Source organism: Leuresthes tenuis, unplaced genomic scaffold (genome assembly GCF_036924035.1).
Source record: "Leuresthes tenuis unplaced genomic scaffold, fLeuTen1.0.hap1 SCAF_3, whole genome shotgun sequence".
NCBI classification, from domain to species: domain Eukaryota; kingdom Metazoa; phylum Chordata; class Actinopteri; order Atheriniformes; family Atherinopsidae; genus Leuresthes; species Leuresthes tenuis.
Window position 1 is genome coordinate 23,778,078 of NW_027325357.1, and position 16,773 is coordinate 23,794,850.

The 16,773-nt window shown below is 43.9% G+C and overlaps 1 protein-coding gene across 8 annotated transcripts in view; it reads right to left on the reverse strand.

The window, feature by feature from the left end:
- magi1b (membrane associated guanylate kinase, WW and PDZ domain containing 1b) overlaps window positions 1-16,773 on the reverse strand; it is a 108,944-nt gene that overhangs the window by 16,481 nt on the left and 75,690 nt on the right. For 3 of the 8 annotated variants that reach the window (XM_072382670.1, XM_072382666.1, XM_072382673.1), the window contains exons 9-15: window positions 16,050-16,183; window positions 15,018-15,134; window positions 13,038-13,223; window positions 12,210-12,869; window positions 3,627-3,658; window positions 3,161-3,205; window positions 1,251-1,497 (exon numbers count right to left, since the gene is read on the reverse strand). In XM_072382670.1, coding sequence (XP_072238771.1) covers window positions 1,251-1,497; window positions 3,161-3,205; window positions 3,627-3,658; window positions 12,210-12,869; window positions 13,038-13,223; window positions 15,018-15,134; window positions 16,050-16,183 — 1,421 coding nt within the window. The remainder of the gene's footprint in view (window positions 1-1,250; window positions 1,498-3,160; window positions 3,206-3,626; window positions 3,659-12,209; window positions 12,870-13,037; window positions 13,224-15,017; window positions 15,135-16,049; window positions 16,184-16,773) is intronic. The other 5 variants (XM_072382669.1, XM_072382667.1, XM_072382668.1 and 2 more) reach the window with 5 other exon arrangements.

A 16,773-nucleotide genomic window follows, 5' to 3' on the forward strand; every position in this document is an offset into this window, starting at 1 on the left:
CTATCCACTCGCAGGGAGAAGGGGAGGAAGGGGGTGGGCAATTCACTGACATCCACTCCACTATTGCTGCTAATTATACCCCACGTGTCTCTTCAGGGAAGTCTAAACTAGTGTGTTGCTGGTGTCTGTTTGGAGAAGTGGACAGAAGTGGCATCATTAGCTTTTAAAGCATGGGACCAAAAACATGTGGGAGACTTCTGCTTCGCACAGATCCTTTCAGGCACGACCTGCACTCTGAAAACTATTATTTTCAATGTCCCTGCAATGCACACCCAGGGTTTGTCACTCTGTTGAGCAGCCATCCATCAGTCGTTGTTTGAATTAGGTGAACGTTGGGTTGTGCCAAGTACCTATGAAGTCAATAAAACCTAGTCACCTAGACATAATACTCATTTACTTTTGTGGATCTTGCTGTTGGCAGCAATATTAAGAGAAATATGTTATTTATCACAAGTAAATAGTCTGACTAGAAGCTTTTCAAATTCGGCATCTTTTACACCATCTTAATAATTCATTAAGCTGGTCAGACATGAAATCTACGACATAAAATCTAAGATAACTGTGTAGCTTCGAGAAATGTTTAATAGCAGCTTTTAAGGGTTAGTAGAGTTAGATGAGAAGATTAATCTCACGTCTGTATTCTACATGTGATGCTAAAGCTAACATACAATACTGAGCTTAGCACACAGACTGAAGCCAAACTGCGTGTTAAGCCAGGTTACTTGTGCTGGCTCTAGTTTAATATTAGACTGTTGTTTCCACCTCTACATGAGTATTTTCATAATTAGCTCTACAATGCTTGTTAGTAGAACAGTTGCCAAGTTTGCATTTTATCTTCATGGTACATTACAACATCCAGTGTCTGATTAACCTGTTAAAGAGAGGTGATTCAACAGTATAAAAATAGACCAGATCTGAAAAAGACCAATTGTGCAGCCTTGAAAATGTGTTAGCATTATATTGACAGAGGTTTCCACTTGGTTGGTGTTCCTGGCAAGTGCCAGTCCACTTTTATCACCTGAGCCCCAAACAGAGACCATATCTTCTAACAGAAACCTAACATGAGATTAAAATGGCTCAGAACATTGTTACTTTAGTTTGAAGACATAAACAAGTTACTTACAGGCAGGGTCACTTTCCCAAAAGTGCCTCCATGTACAGCCCCCACTGAAACTACACCATAGGGTCTCCACTAAGCCAACACCCCATGCAGCCTTCATCCAACCGCCACCAAAAATTCATATACTTACGCCTACTTTCATACATGCTCCTGGACTGGGCCCAGATCTTAAAGGGGTCTGGTTTTCTCTGGATGGTTCCCTCTGCTTGGGAGTCCTGGGATGGAAGGCCCGGCAATGGCTGCGAGGGGGGCGGGGGAGCGGTGCTCTCACTGAGAGGGGGTGCCAGGGACGGATGCACGGGCGAGTCTGTGTGGACGCTCCGATGGCTGGAAACGCTATGCTGGGAGCTGTTCTGACTGTCCTTCCTTGACAACTGCTGTTGAAGAAGTAGATCAATACCATTTGACTTTTTAAGATGAGGTTGGAAAGAGTATCAGAGTTTAATTGTCAGATGATGGACAGAGAGACAAAAACATTACAAAGGTTACTGCATCCTCAGCAGCGGAGAGGACAGGAGAAAACACTAAGTCATGAATACAAAGGGAAAAAAACTAATGATTGCTTTTCCTCTAGGTAAAAGAAAGTAGATCTTAAGAGAATGCTTATCACGGCAATGTTGCCACCTTCATCAACACAAAGAATAATCAAGCCCTTATTTTATTTTAGCTTACAAAGAAAGAGCGGAAGAAAGACCTCAATGGTTTCCAATGATTAAGTCATTCGGCTTTAGGAGAAAACACTATGGAGTTCAATTTACAAGGGTACATTGCCTATTCCTTTTATTTAATAGAGTGGAATGTATTAACAAAGAACTGCATTCCCTGCTGCATATGAAAAGACATTCACAGTGAATAAAGAACTTGTGAGGTTTGAAAAGGAGGGGGGAGACTTTAGTAGTGCTGGCAAAAATGTGAAAGCCCTCATAAATTGCCATGAGCCCCGCAATAACATGGGCACTTAAGCACCTGCTCAGGGATTTCAGGTGTTTGAGCAGAGTAAAGCACATACAGTCCTTGTCACGGTGTTTTTCGTTACAGTCGCATCCTCAAAAAGAAAGCACGAGATAGTGGAAGATATTTTAAGACAGTGAGAGAAAATGACAGCAGTTAAGACTCTTCACATCACATGATCACATATTACTTTGGATGTGGTGGACCAAAATACACCGGGAAGGGGTGGAGGCGAGTGGCTCGTCTGTTCTGAAATATCAAAGTGTTTGGCCTTCAAAGTGCAGCTATGTCTTCAATAAATTCAGACTCATTACTCACGGAATCAGCCTCCAACACCTCTGCAATTCATGTTTATATTCATCATGCTTGTTAGATATAAAAGAAGCTTGATGCTGTTGGAAATATTAAGTGTGAGCCGCCTGTGGTGGAACCTCAACGGCTTCTAGAATGGACTAAAAATTGAGTCATAATAAACAGAAATGCAGCTCTTGTTCTGTGCCACAGTCAGACCTCAGGGCCGATGCTTCTCACTGACTAAGAAATGATTTATTTTTGTTTACTTTTCTTCAGTCAACTAAAATGGCGCCGCCATTAGCTGGTAGGGCAGCATTTTTTCTTCTCAGACAAATGCATGCAGTCCCAATCGGACTTCCCTTCCAAATGAAAACAAATCTCAGTGTCTTGATAGATCCATTAGATTTGACCTTCCACATTGAGGGTGTTCTCCATCTGTGCTCCAGGACTGGTCTAATACTTTGGCTTCTCCTGCCTCAATAACTTATTAAGTAGACAGAAGATGGGGAGGAGAGAGGAGGTGAGGAAATGAAAACAAATCCGTGTTGCTTTCTCAGACTCAGCTTGGTCCGGCTTTTCCACCAACAAGTCAAACTCGCTGCTTTGATGCATCACAGCTTTATTTTTAAGTCAGTTAGCAATAACAGATCATACAACTGAACTGTAATAAAACATCATGCACATGAGTTTATCCTTCACCTTCTATAAGAGTACCACCACCATCAAATACCCAGCACCAAAAGCACAGCAGCTCATTCCCAAAAACTTTCATCCCATCTAAATAACATCACATACCCTCCTAGTGTAATCTCTGTATGGTGGAGCCATCTCAAAATCATCCTGCAAAACAAGTATGACAAATATACGTTCAGTCAAACACAGTGGACAGGGTCCCTCAGTACAGGCGCTGCAGGACGAAACAGTCTCTGCTGTGATCACACATTCAGCTCTCATACTGCAAACTTAGCATCAGCGTGATGCGATCATCAGCGTGTTAGAAACCCAGCTCACGCCGAGCATCAAAGCCTCTCGTCCCATCCCCCGCCAGAGGGGGAGGCGGACGGGGCTCATGTAAAACTACAGGGATCCACCCCCGCACAGCACAGCATCCCATGTCTACAAACAGACCATCAACATCAGCACAAGTTACACCACAATGGGGGGGGGGGAGATGCGAGACGGCTAAAGTGAGCAGAATAATCTTCCAGAAAGATGAGGAGTGGAGTAGAAAGGAGAAAATTACATGAAAACATCCACTTACCAGTTTTGGGCTCTTCTTTGTAGGTGCCACTCCTGTAAAGCCAGAGAGAGAAGAAAAAAAGACATAAAAGGAGGGTTACCAGTGGAGTTTGTAGTCCATTTTCAGATAAATGGGTGAAGAAAAGAAAAAGGCAAATGAAAAAAAAAAAAAAAGAAAAGAACGCAGACTCTCAAAAAATAGTTCTCATCTCGCCCTCAACTCCCGCCTCTCTATCTCTTTCCCTGCTCTCCCCCTGCTTGCCCTGTCGCGGCTGGCGTGTGAGGAGGAGAATGGGGGCAGGCAGCGCGATCTATCTGCATCACTGCCGCGGCCAGCGTTCGGCTTGACTGGTGCGGCAAAAGAACGGGGCCAGCCCCAAGGGCTAACCCAGCGCTCACTAGACCTTGGCCGTGCACGCATGAAAGTGAGTGTGTGTTTGCAGGAGGAAAGTGTGAGTTAGGAGGGAAGGACAGAGTCCTGGAAAGCCATTAAGCCAGAGAATAAAGAGAGCGGAGTAAAGAGGGAAAAGCAAGCTTTGCTTTGGAGTTCCTGGCCGTAGCATTACCCATGGAGAAGGAGTCCAAGATACTGAACATTAAATTATAGGCAACCGTCAGTTCCCCCCTTACTGAGACCATCTTCCTGTGTCCGCTGAGCCCCACGCTCCGCTGTCGAAGGCTCCAGCATCTATAGGCAGTTGGCGCGTCCTCCAGGTCTCTCCCTTTCCTGCTGCCTTTTCTTTTTTTTCTCTCCACCGTTCTCCCTCTCTCTCACCTCACTGCACACTGTCCTCGCTCCCGTTTCTTCCCTCGGCATCATCACCCTCCCTCCCTCCTCCCTCCCTCCCCATCTCTCTCCCACCCTCACATGCTGGTAAACATCTATTCAGCTGCACGCACACACACACACACAGAGGAAAATGTCAGATGGCTTTATGCTGTAGTCCTGACACAAATCAATGTGTGCTTGAGGTATGACAGACTGCATGAGTGAGCAGTGAACAGAAAAAACAAAGAAGGAAGAATCACCGTAGAAATATCATCATCATAGAAAAGCACACTCGCATTCATTTGGAGAGGGGGGGGGCTGACAGAATGATAAAATAAAAAAACTGACACCTGTCTGACCTCTCCCTCTCCCTTGAACTGCCCATCCTCCGCTTGCATGAAGTAATGGAAATGAGAATGGAAAAAGAAATGCTTGAGAGTAAGAGGAAATTCAAGACTTTTGGTTCTATTTTAATACCCATTAAAAAACAACATGAAGTGGAGCATGAATCACACAAACATACAATAGATGACATGTGTAACAGATGTAAAAGTGAGCAGGAGGCGGGGCCGTTTCTTCCAAGAAAATGGGACACTGTTGTATGTCAATCCTTTAGGGAAGCTGAGAGGATAAGATCTCTTACACACACACAAGCTCTTGTCTTCTTTATCTCAGACATCTGGGTTCGATCGCAACTGACGGCTTCAAGTGCGTTTCATCTGCAGAACACCCCCCCCCCCAAACGATTGATAGAAATCCTTCATTTGGAAATGGCAGCAATCGCTTAAATAAGACGCATAATCACACTGTCAGTCCTAAGATATTCTCTCTCTGGGCTGAGGATGCTGTCAGTCAAGATGTCAGGATAGCGTTTAATTATCCTTCATCCATCAGCTGCAGCTGACCTGCTGCCGCTGCCTCTCAGCACACTCACTTCTGGCTTCGCAATCAGACGTAGTGATACAGACAATGGACACACCACAGCAAAAACAAGAGAAATTATTCAGAGATGGGCCAATGCAGGATTTCTTTTTATGTGATATAGAAGCTCAAGTCACCATAAAATAAATGTGTTTATCTGTAAAAGTCAACAATTAAGCTATCTAATAAAAAAAAAATTAAAAAAACAGACGCAGAAATTGTTCGAGGCAGTCGGTTTGCAAATGGACTGAGGCAGGCGCTCTCTACAAAGCCGTAAACAGAAGCAGCTCTCCTGGGTTTTGTGTGTAGGTGTAGCCCCAGCATGTGTTTGAAGCTCTCAGATCAAAAGGCATTGTGGATGTTCGGGTCAACTTCCATTCCTAATTACATTCAAGAGGAGTGGCTTTCCATAGGTGGTCGATCTGGCCTGCACCCTGACAGCCTGATTTAGAAAGCTCAACTAAATCCTCAGCGCCTCAAGCTGGCAAGCAATGGACCAGGACCGCTACGGGGCTTCCGCTCATTTTCCTTCACTTTTGACATCTTAAAGGGCTGCAGAAAACAATTTAACTGGGAATAATTGACCAAAAGGGAAGTACATTTTTATGTTATCCTTAAGATTTAAGATACATCAACAGAATATCATGCATTTCTTAAAACACAGAATGTGCAATAAGACAGTTATATCAGAGGTAGAACCCAAATGATTGCATTGACACCAGAGTGTCGGATTAAAAAGTCATTAATTGCTCTGCTGAACGAGGTACTGTTTGAAGAGAGATAATGCACCTTCTGCTGGACAAACTGCATGGTCTCAACAGACAGGAAGTGTTGCACCGTCCTGGCAGCACAGCAGTCACTAAACGGAAGACATTACTAAGCAGATTATGCTGTCTATTCACAGTGAGCGTGTGATTTCGCGCTAGTAGATTTTGCCTTAGAGTGATGGCCTCCAACAGGCAGGTCCATCTGTCACCGTGGTGACGGTGCCTGGAGACCATGGGGACTGACAGACGGTTTCCAAGCAACAGTTGTTGTGGTGAGCTGCTCTCTGCTGTACAGTGAATAAGTAAAAGCTTATATCAAGCGTGATTATCAGCAGCCTGTATGTGGCAGCCTTTTGAAGTACAGCTTCATTTGCTTTTCTCCATGTGTGTAAACACTGAAATTCTATGTACAGAGGAACATAATAATGCCACTAAATAAGAGAGCTTGAATTTTAACAAATATAGTTAAACATAACATTTTCTGCAAAGAAGGCCAAAGTGAGTTTTTATCTGAAAGAATCTCAGACAGGGAGTGTTTGCCTTCCATAGGTTTAAAAAGAAGCAGGGGTGAACCCCCCCCCCCCCCCTCAAACACACACTTCCACCAAGAGGAGACCCATGTGCAGACTGCCTGCAGAACATTGTCATGGAAACAAAAGATGGTGCAGTGGTGGAGATTTACGAGTCACCCAATGGCTACGGAGGCCTGATGACATGGGAGATTGGTAGGTGATGAGGGAGAGTACTGCTCACCTTACCTCCGTGCAACAAGCAGTGATTCACAGGTTCAAGCCTCCAGCAAGTCAAAAATGAGCAGTGGTGAATCGTGGGCACCCCCCTCCCCGACACCATTACTTTTCCAGACTGCAATGCTGTTCGTTATGGTGCCACTGGAACGTTCAGTCAGCAGGATTTTTAATGCGAAGTGGACAAAAAAAAACCCAACGCTTCCTGCCCATACAGTGAATTGATTTCCTGCTTTGGTCTGTGCAGGGACCCATCATCAGCGTTTATCGCCTTCTAATGGGTGTGTACCAGACAGTCCACATTTAACGGGTTTTATGAGGTTGCATGCCGGTAACTGCAAATTTGTAGACGGTTATGCAACTTCACGTAAATGTCTTTGTGCCTATCAGTGTGTCCTCAAAGTACCCTGATCTATGGAGTGCTTTTTGACAGGAGGCACTTTAATCAACCAGCATTAGGCCAATAAGAGCTATATAATGTGGCAACGATCCACTTGTTGTGTCCTCCCTCGTTAAACTGCAAGTTTCTGACTGAAAAAGAAAAAGGAAAACACATCTTCAACCCCTATCTATCCACAAGTGTCCTATAAATCTACTTAAAAAAAAAAACGGGAGAAAACTTTCCACGAAACACGCTTTAGTAAATTAACGCTAATCGTTTCCGAGGAAGCCGTGCAGTAATCGAAAGTCTTGACGATAGCTTCGTTTTCACATTTATTGTGACAGAAAAAACTAAATGTTGAAGTCTGTGACATGCTGCAGGGTCTCTCGTCCGTTTTAGCCCTGTGACCTGTCATTTGTATGTCAACTGGCTGTGTGGGAGGAGAGAAGAAGGTCCATCTCTTACTGTGAGAGAAAAGGAGTGTGAGGCCAGATCGCCCAACGGGGACTAATGTGTCACTGTTGATTGATGAGTCATGAAGTGTGGGGGGGGTTCTGTGCTGCTCTTTCATCATCTCTGTTATCCTCTGACATCTCTCCATCCACCCTTTTCCCTCATCTACTGCTGCTATGCAGCCTTCCATTTTCTGCACACTACTTCAAGCATTCACTGCCACCAAGAACAAATTACACTGCATTCATTGTAACACCTGCCTGGCCTTACAAAAAAAAAAAAAAAGGATAATGAAAAAAAGGAAACATCCACGCTGGGACAAATAGACAATTTTTCTATCGCTGACTAATGGCTTGAGCTGCTGGGCTATTGAATGGCTGTGTTTTAGAAATTCTACACCCAAACAAGTGTTCACAGAGAGCGGTTTATCCAGCAGGTGTGTCCCGATGGACCCTGTCACATTTACACCTATTCAAAAGGAACAAATGAAAAGAAATATGCATCTCTGCAACAGCAAGACATCAAGGGCCAAAGCGAATTAGGTGAATGTGCAGTGCACCCATGGGTGCATGAGAAGACGGACAGGGGAAAATTAAGCCATTAGAGCAGTGTAATTAGACAAATGAAAGAATGATGTATCATGGAGCCCAGAACCCACTGAGGTAATGAATCATTTTAGCATAGTTAGGGAAAGTCCATATTAGATTAGGAGGTGTTTTCCTGTGCCTTTAACCTATGAAACACCCCTAAAAAGTCTCATAACCCAACACATTGTTAGATGTATAACTGGGCCAAAATGGGACATAATACATCGAAAAACAGATGAATGAGGGGCTGAATCCAAAGTCGGCACACTGTTGCCAGTGTAGGGTTTAAAACGCACGTTCACATTTTCACACAAGTTCATTTGTGCGTATGCTCACAGACTGTGAGAAAAACAGCAGGACACAGATGAGCGGGCACATTGAAGCCTTCCTTAACGAATGCGTTTCTTCACACGCTGATCCTCGTGGGATTGGCTCCCGTCTTCGTGTGGGTGAGCAGGTGTGAGTACATACTGGCACTTAGGGAATAGAAACAGAAAAGGGGGGTGGATTGGGGGTGTTGAATATTTACCAATTAAGTATGAACTGAGGTTATTCGGTCTCTAATCTATAATTGGATGCACAACTGTTTCTGACTGTGTGTGTGTGTACGTGTGTGTGTGTGTGTGTGTATTAGAGTGTATACATCCACAAGCAGCGTTGCCTAAGGAAGGAAAATCTTCTTGATGGACGGATGAAGAGTGAAAGTGCCAGAGAGAGAAAGATGTGTGGGCATTTTTAAGTAAAGCTGACATCAAGACCCCAATTAGAGGCTAGTGTGCTTTGCTGATGCTGGTGGAGTGATGTGGAGTGAAACAGCAGCTAAGAGAGTGTGAGCAGGAGAGTAATTAAAGCACAGAGACGAGAACCTCAGTTGGTGTTCTCGTGAGTATGATGGCTGCGTATCTGCTTGTTCTAACAAACCTGACATTATGTGAAGGATGACGTGTAAGTGTGTCATATGAAATGTGTCAATTACAAAAATGTGCTAAGCAACATGAGGACTCTGGATTGTTGGGAAATGTGTGTAAATCCAACGGGAGGAGGAAATAGACATCGACACACTCTGTATGTCAATACTGGGGTAAATATAACTGTGCTACTGCTCCGTTTCCTGCCTTTAATGTACTTACATAAAAGAAATACGTAAAACTAGCAAAATGTATATCTAATAGCACATATCAGCTACCTAATCATCAGAAAATGAATAACAATGCTTATAAGGGACAGCGTGTTTAGATTCTTTTTTAACATACACCCTTTTCCATTAGTCTACGGCATGTCTAACAAATCCAAAGGGCAGCGGTGCATCACTTACGGATCTCTGTCCACATGTCTGAACTGCATGCAGTCACACTGCAGCCCCGCTCTGGCCTTAATATAATGTGTGGACTGCAAATAAGGGGGATCTGACAAAATATATACCAGCACTGTCCAACCTTTCCTGTACAATGTTTCACGAGTTAGCACTGCTGGAGCAAATAAAAAAAGAGCAGGACAAAGAGACAGCTGGGAAGACAGCAAACCCAGGTGAGGAGAAATGATAACGGTGGACAGCGGTGCTTGTTATCGCTGATGCTTTAGTTTGGGGAAAGAAAAAAAGAGAATGTTCTACACAACCATAACCCTCAAGGCTGATATCGGTTGTTATGTCAGACTGACGTTTGCTGCAATAAACTTTTAGAGTTTGTCGTCCTGTACAGCGCCATTAAGCAACATCACATCACATCTCTCAGCCTCTGTCCAGGGTACGTCTGAGAGAAAGTGGGAGGAAACCACTCTCTGTTAGAAGGACAGGATGCTTAACGGATTAAAGAAACCATTAATGTTATGTGTCCCATGTCTGAAAAGGGTTTAACTGACCAGAAATACAAGTCTGATATGACACAACACTCACTTTTCTGCAGCTTTCTCAGTGATGAGGATTTTCTGCTTGTTGGGTCTAAATAAAAACTACACACATATACACGGGCAGGTGACCTGAAAATGATACCGAAAACATTTCTACAAATCTATAACCAGGCGACATTGCTGTCGTTTTTATCCAAAAGAAGTAAACACAATGTTTCTGGTTTTTAAACCGTCTGACATTTCACTGTTTCTCCAGTCACTGCCTGCCAGTGTGAAATATCTTATCTAAAGCAATTACTGATAATGATAAACATTATACTGTTGCAGTTGCTGCTCACAAATGGTGCAGAGTGTTGATAAAGAACACCATTCCTTAATGATGCCCTCACAGGTCCATGTAGAAAAAAAATCTCTTTAAGAAAATAGAACAATGGGAAACAAATAAAATGGGCAAGATTACTTACTCTTAATGAAAACCCCAACATAAATACTGTTAAGGAGGCAAATCAGTAAACAAATGCACACAGTGCACTATTCCAGTCTGTTTTTGGGCTCACTAATTGCTGACATCGAGCTCCGCATCACCAGGAGCTGGTACTCACCAGATGAGCGAACATCTTTCATATTTACTTCTGTCTAAGTAAAGGTAAAGAATAATGTCAAATTACCTCTCATAATGTTAGTCCAATTAAAATGTGCCGTACGCATGATCATCGTTCACAGCATAACGTCTCAAACCTCAGCACTCTGTCACTCCCAGTCACATCTGTCAGCCTGTGGCCATCAAAGCCGGTCACAGCATTTGCAGAAGCCCGACTAAACTGCCTTCTGTTTCATAGACAGCCCATTAAGCCCCGAACTGAGATGAGTTTGCATCACTTTATGGGCTTATGTGCATTATTGAGATGCAGGAAAATTACTGACAAATTCAAGCAGAAGGCAGTACATAGTCTTTTTCTCTCGTTCTCTCTCTCTTTTTTTCTTTCTTTTTTTTGAGACCGAACGCAAGAAGTTGTGGAGGTAAAAGGTGAGATGGAGCAGCACATGATGTGAGAAAGAGAGAAAGATGGACCGGCTCGATGCCAGACTGCATTGTGACTGGACTGGTCATTTATCAAACCAATTTCCCCTGACAGTTGTAAGCACTTAAACCTGCAGAGGTGATTATCTACCCGTGTAAAAACACACGGGAAAACAAAGATTTTTGTTCTTACTTGAATTAATAAAGCCCCAAAGCAAGTTGGGGACAGACTGACAGGGAAAATGTCCAAATTACTTGTATCGCTAAAGCCAGAGCGCTCTGGAGGTTTGTGAGTCTGAGGGAGATTGCAGGGAAAATACAGAAATTCAGTCATTTCACTTTTATCCTCCATTCGGTTGCTTTGTTCAAATTTAGTGCTTTTACACAACAGTGACTGTCAATCAGGGGACATGAAAAAAGCTGAGCGGTGCTCCTTGAACAGAATCTTTCACCTGCTGCTGCACTATTTCAAAAGAACGGACATTGACCGACCGACAGAGGAAATGTGGGCTTGAGACAAACTGACAAAGGGGGACATATTCATATTCATAGCGTTTATCTTTCTTTTCATTTTTTCACTTCTGCGTTTAGCCTTTTACCATTCCCTCTCCGGCCTCCTGTCCATTTCAGGATAGATATGTTTTACCTGTCAAAGCCACTCTGTGTAAAACATCTCATCACCTCTTCCCAGTGTCAGCCATGTCCTCAAATGTTATTTCAGCTTCCTCTGAGGCTCCTTTCCTTCTTGCTAATCGTAATTATCCTTCTATTGTACCTCTTTTGCAACCCAATCTCTCTTTTTTTTGCCTCTGCACTCCATTTGCATGAATAAATAACTATGCATGCCAATAAAAGAGCTCTGTGAGCGGAAACATCCTGTAAGGCAGAGGGCTATTATTTTTTTGTCAATAGCATCATGCAGATTCATGGCAAAGGTTTGTTTTGTTTTGCAGTGCTTCAACATATGGGCACATAAATCAGGGAGTGTCACAGAACGTGACACCTGCTCCCCCAACCATCCTGATCTCCATCTGTGGTCATGACTTACAATACAAAGGACAAATTTACTGCCACAACAAGCGTATATAAGAGGAGATCAGCCTTCACTCACCTCGCTGCACCAGCATCGTGACCTCGCTGCCTTTTGGACACTTGCTGAGGAGGTCCACCACCTGGTTGTGAGACATGCTCTGCACATTTCTCTTGTTCACCTCCACGATGATGTCACCCTCCCTAAGGCCGCGGCAGCGTGGGTAGTCCACGATCTGCTTCACTCTCTGCCCTCCACCACCGGGACTGTCCGCAATGGTGAAGCCGAAGCCCTTGTCTCCTTTCTCCATGTGTACAGTGATGAGTTCTGGTTGTGTTGCAATGGCTGAGGCTAGGGTTACCACATCGCTAGAGTAGCCATGCTGGGAAGAGGTATCAGAGGCCATCTCTGTCGAGGGGCTCTGAGGTCGGGGGAGGCCGTTGAGGGGTGCCCCGCCATTGGTTGGCCCGTTGTTGGTTCTTTGACTGCCGTGGCTGGACGGTGAATCATAGCTGTTAGAGACTTCCTGGCCATTCACAATGATGGGCTCTTTGTTGTCGAGAATAGCCACTGAGGTAACCAAGCTGGTGTTTGGGTCGTCCGGATCAAAAGGCAGTGGGTAGCCACGGCAGAGCTCCAAGTTGACCATGGAACCAATTGGGATAGACTGAAAGATCTTTACAACCTGGGCGTGTGTATAGCCGAGCACGCAGGTGTCGTTGACACTCACGATCACATCGCCTTCGAGGTGGAGAAAAAGCAGAAATGAGTTAACTTTGTCAAGTAAAACCTTTCCTTTACAAAAAAGCGCTTCTTCTAAGAGTTATTATTGAGCAGACACACTTTGTACGAGCATTGTTCAAACTGAATGAGTCTTCCATGTTTGGAAACTAAATTCATGAGACCCACCCGTCTCCATTTTGCCATCAAGGGCAGCGGGTCCATCTAGAACCAAACTCTTTATCTGCAGGAACTCATCTGGCTCGTCCCCTCCAACCACAGTAAAACCAAACCCCCGACGACTCTTCTTCAGTTTGGTGTTAATGAAGGTCCCCTTTAGCTCGGATCGGTTCCTTGTAAAGAAAGGCTTTCCGCCTGAAAACACAGACACAGATAATTCAGCTTGGATTACACAGATACAAAAGCACCACCCCAATTAAGTAGCACCGGACACCTTCTGGAGCTTCAAGAGCTGTTCTGACTTCTTGAAAGATACAGAACAGCAGTTGGGCCTCAGTGAAATACTTTGAAATACTAATGTCAAACTAGAAATATAATGACACTTAAGACGAATGTATCAAACACACAGATAATCTTTACTTTGTGTGATGATCTGATTGATGTAACCGAGTGAACTATGGATAGAGGCTGTAGGCCATCGTTTGACAAAACATGAGTCAGAGTGAGCGCATTATATCAAATCCCATGAATTTATAAACTTCATCCACAAAGTGTTTGGAAACTACCCGTTTAACTCATTGTGTAGACTATGACTCACTGAAAATATAGTGGCTTGATACTATACAATGCTTGCAAACAGTGAAATATTGAACTTGTTCTGAATAAGTCAAAAGCCACCATCAAAAATGACACTCAACACCGATGCTTTAAGACATCCAAAGCAGTTCAGATCGTTAATAAAAAATACTTTCTAGACTAAAATGGTGTCACAAAACAATTTCATCTTACTTTCTGGATGATATGGAGATTGTTTCACAAATCCCTACAAAACACATTCCACAACAAAAGAAACCCTCCATTGCTGCGATCTTCATAGCTAAATGTTATTCCTGATCTAAGTGCAAAGAAAGGACCAAAACGAGGAGAAACAACTGCACTTTACTTCAAATCCTTCTGACAAATGAATGTCGGCAAAGGTGAATGAAAGAAGGAGGAGGATGACTTGGAGTGTGTACGTCAGAGGACCGTGTGCTTAGTGATCAGCAGCAGAACATGATGGGGCAGAGCTGTTGTGTGTGGCGTTTTGTGGCGAGAGTTTGTGTGCAGTGCCCTTGAAAAGCATTTCTCAGGACAGGCTAAATGTAACAAAGCTGTGATATTGCCTCTTTATTCACCAGACGTGTAAAACAGACCAGGGAATAGGAGAAGGATAAAAGCTGGAGGTAGAATTCAAAAGACGTCTTTCTACGAAAAGAAATATCCAGGACAGTCAGTCACAGTAAGAGGCTGAAATAGGGAGAGGGAGAGAGATGGGAAAGATGGACGGAACTAATAACTTAACCAAAGAGAAAGCAGCTTGAGACAAGGCAAAACCCAGTGAGACAGTGAGCTATAAAACAAAGAGATTTATGAAGGGAAAGGGAAAGGCAAGAGTAGCAAGGGAGAGTAAGAAGAAGAGCTGGGGTGAGGCAGTTAATTCTATCCCATGTCGGGCTAATTACACAAGCTGCTAGTGGAAGGCTGGTATAAAAGGAGCTGGCAACCAGAAGAGGGAAGCCCACAGCAACTGTAGCTGTGTGTGTGTGTGTGTGTGTGTGTGTGTGTGGTTTCATTAACAATGAAATCAGACTATTATTTGATATTCAACACATGGCCGCAGTTAACACCATGGGAGCATATGATTATAAAAAAAAGCTGCAATTAGCGGTGCAGTATTTTGTTACAACTTCTCAAAAATCTGGACACTCTCTCAAGCACACTCATAATCGATTGTAGGTTAGATTAGGCCACTTTGACTCTACCCATGAACAACATCTAACCTCACAGTGTCACTTCCTAACTGATCCTTGAACATGAAAACTACAACATCGCCTTAGGCACCAGCATAGAACACAGAAATAAGACTGTAAGAACTGAATCTTGGTACACCTATAATTAGCTGCTCTGGGCACACTTTTTTTCATGAAGTTTCTTCATACAGGAACTTACGTTTTTGTCCCATGGCATTGGGCACTGGGGGGCCTGTCTGAGGGTCCCTGTAGGTCTCATGGTTGGATGCATAGCTGGCCAGTGGGGCACCTGCCAATGCTGAGTCCTCAATCCACTCTGCAACAGCAAGAGGCACATGTTCTCTAGGTGGAGTCTAGACCAGAGTGCAGCGGACCTGCTGTAGAAGAAACCCTGGCTAAGGGCTCTTGGACAACCAGCAGGTTGTGTGTTTGGCATCAGAGTCTTTTCTGTGAAGCTGAATGAAGATGTGCTGAATAACCATCTATGATTAATCACCTTGTTACAGCAGGACGGCACTGATCAGACTCCAACCTTTATAAATATTCTAAGGAGTGAGGTAGAATCAATGAAGACGTGGAAAATAAAATGAGCAAAAACTCTGCATGAAGGGAGGTTTTTTTGGTTGTTTTTTTTAAAGAAAGACTTCAAGCTTCATGTGGGGGAGAGTCGGCATGTAATCGAGGTGAATCTAAAGTTTTCTGCTGAGCGAGCAGAAGGTGGAGCACGATGGGAGAATTCCCTCGTGGGACGACCTGCATTTACAATTACTTTCTCTGTGGGGCATCCGGCGAGTGGAAAGGTTTTAAGGGTTGTGTGTTGGTTGAGTGTGAGCAGCTGGGCCTGATGAAGTCCTGTACAGAAGTGCTACATTATTGGCGTTATTACTGTTAGCACATTGTGACATAAATTAGAAAGAAGACTCTTCAGTAGGCAGCTCAATTTCAACAGTACAGTCTAACTTACATGCCGTCACCTTGGGAGAAAAGCTTACAGGTTATTACCACATACACAGAGAACACGAATTAAGTACAAAAAGGCAGCGTTTACCGCCGCAAATCATAGTTATGCCTTTATGGGAGGGCATTTAGCAAATCATAAGGCAGCAGCAGGCAACATCAAGTAGTACTGTAGCAATAACTGATATTGACAGTCACACACACACACTATGCAGGCATACACATGAATAGAAAGAAAGAAAATGACGCCCTTGGCGGGGGCTTGTGAACGAACCTCGGATGTAGCGCTCACCTTCAGGTGGCTGCTGGCTTTGAGGCTGAGGCTGCTGAGGCTGCTGCTGTTCCAGCTGCCTGCGCCTCTTAGCCTCAAGCACTGGATTTTCATACTGGGTCCTCCTGTTGATATGACTTTGGAACGGTGGAGGGAAAGATGAGTGTGTGGAGGTTGAGGAGTAAGGTTTGCAGCACAGAAGGAATGAATTACAGGAGACCGTAAGAATAGAAAACAGGATGTGGGGCAAAAAGTCAACAGGAGAGTGGAGCGCAGTGGGGGAGGAAAGACGGACAGGAAAGGAGGGAGGAAAGGAAAGAAGAATAGAAGAGTGAGACAAGGTCAAGGTAGGGGAGAGGGGGAGACATGGCGATAAGCTTTGATTAATACACTGTGGCACAATACACATGTAACTATACATGCACAGATACCCCACCAATACACAGACACGCCCAAAGAATTTACACGAGATCAACTCTTCTGAGATAGCTTTCACACAACATGCCTGCAGGGTTTCTTACTTAACCAGCACTGAAAAATGAAAGCCCAATGCACTCTGTCACAGGGCTACGGCAGGAAATGGTGAATAATGTATATCAGAAAAATCATTGCAGAGACAAATAGAACAAAAATAAATGAATAAATAACACACACAAAGTCAGAAATGTCACTTCCTTCAGCCCCCAGGTGCTGCTTTGAAAAACATCACAAACACATGAACATACTT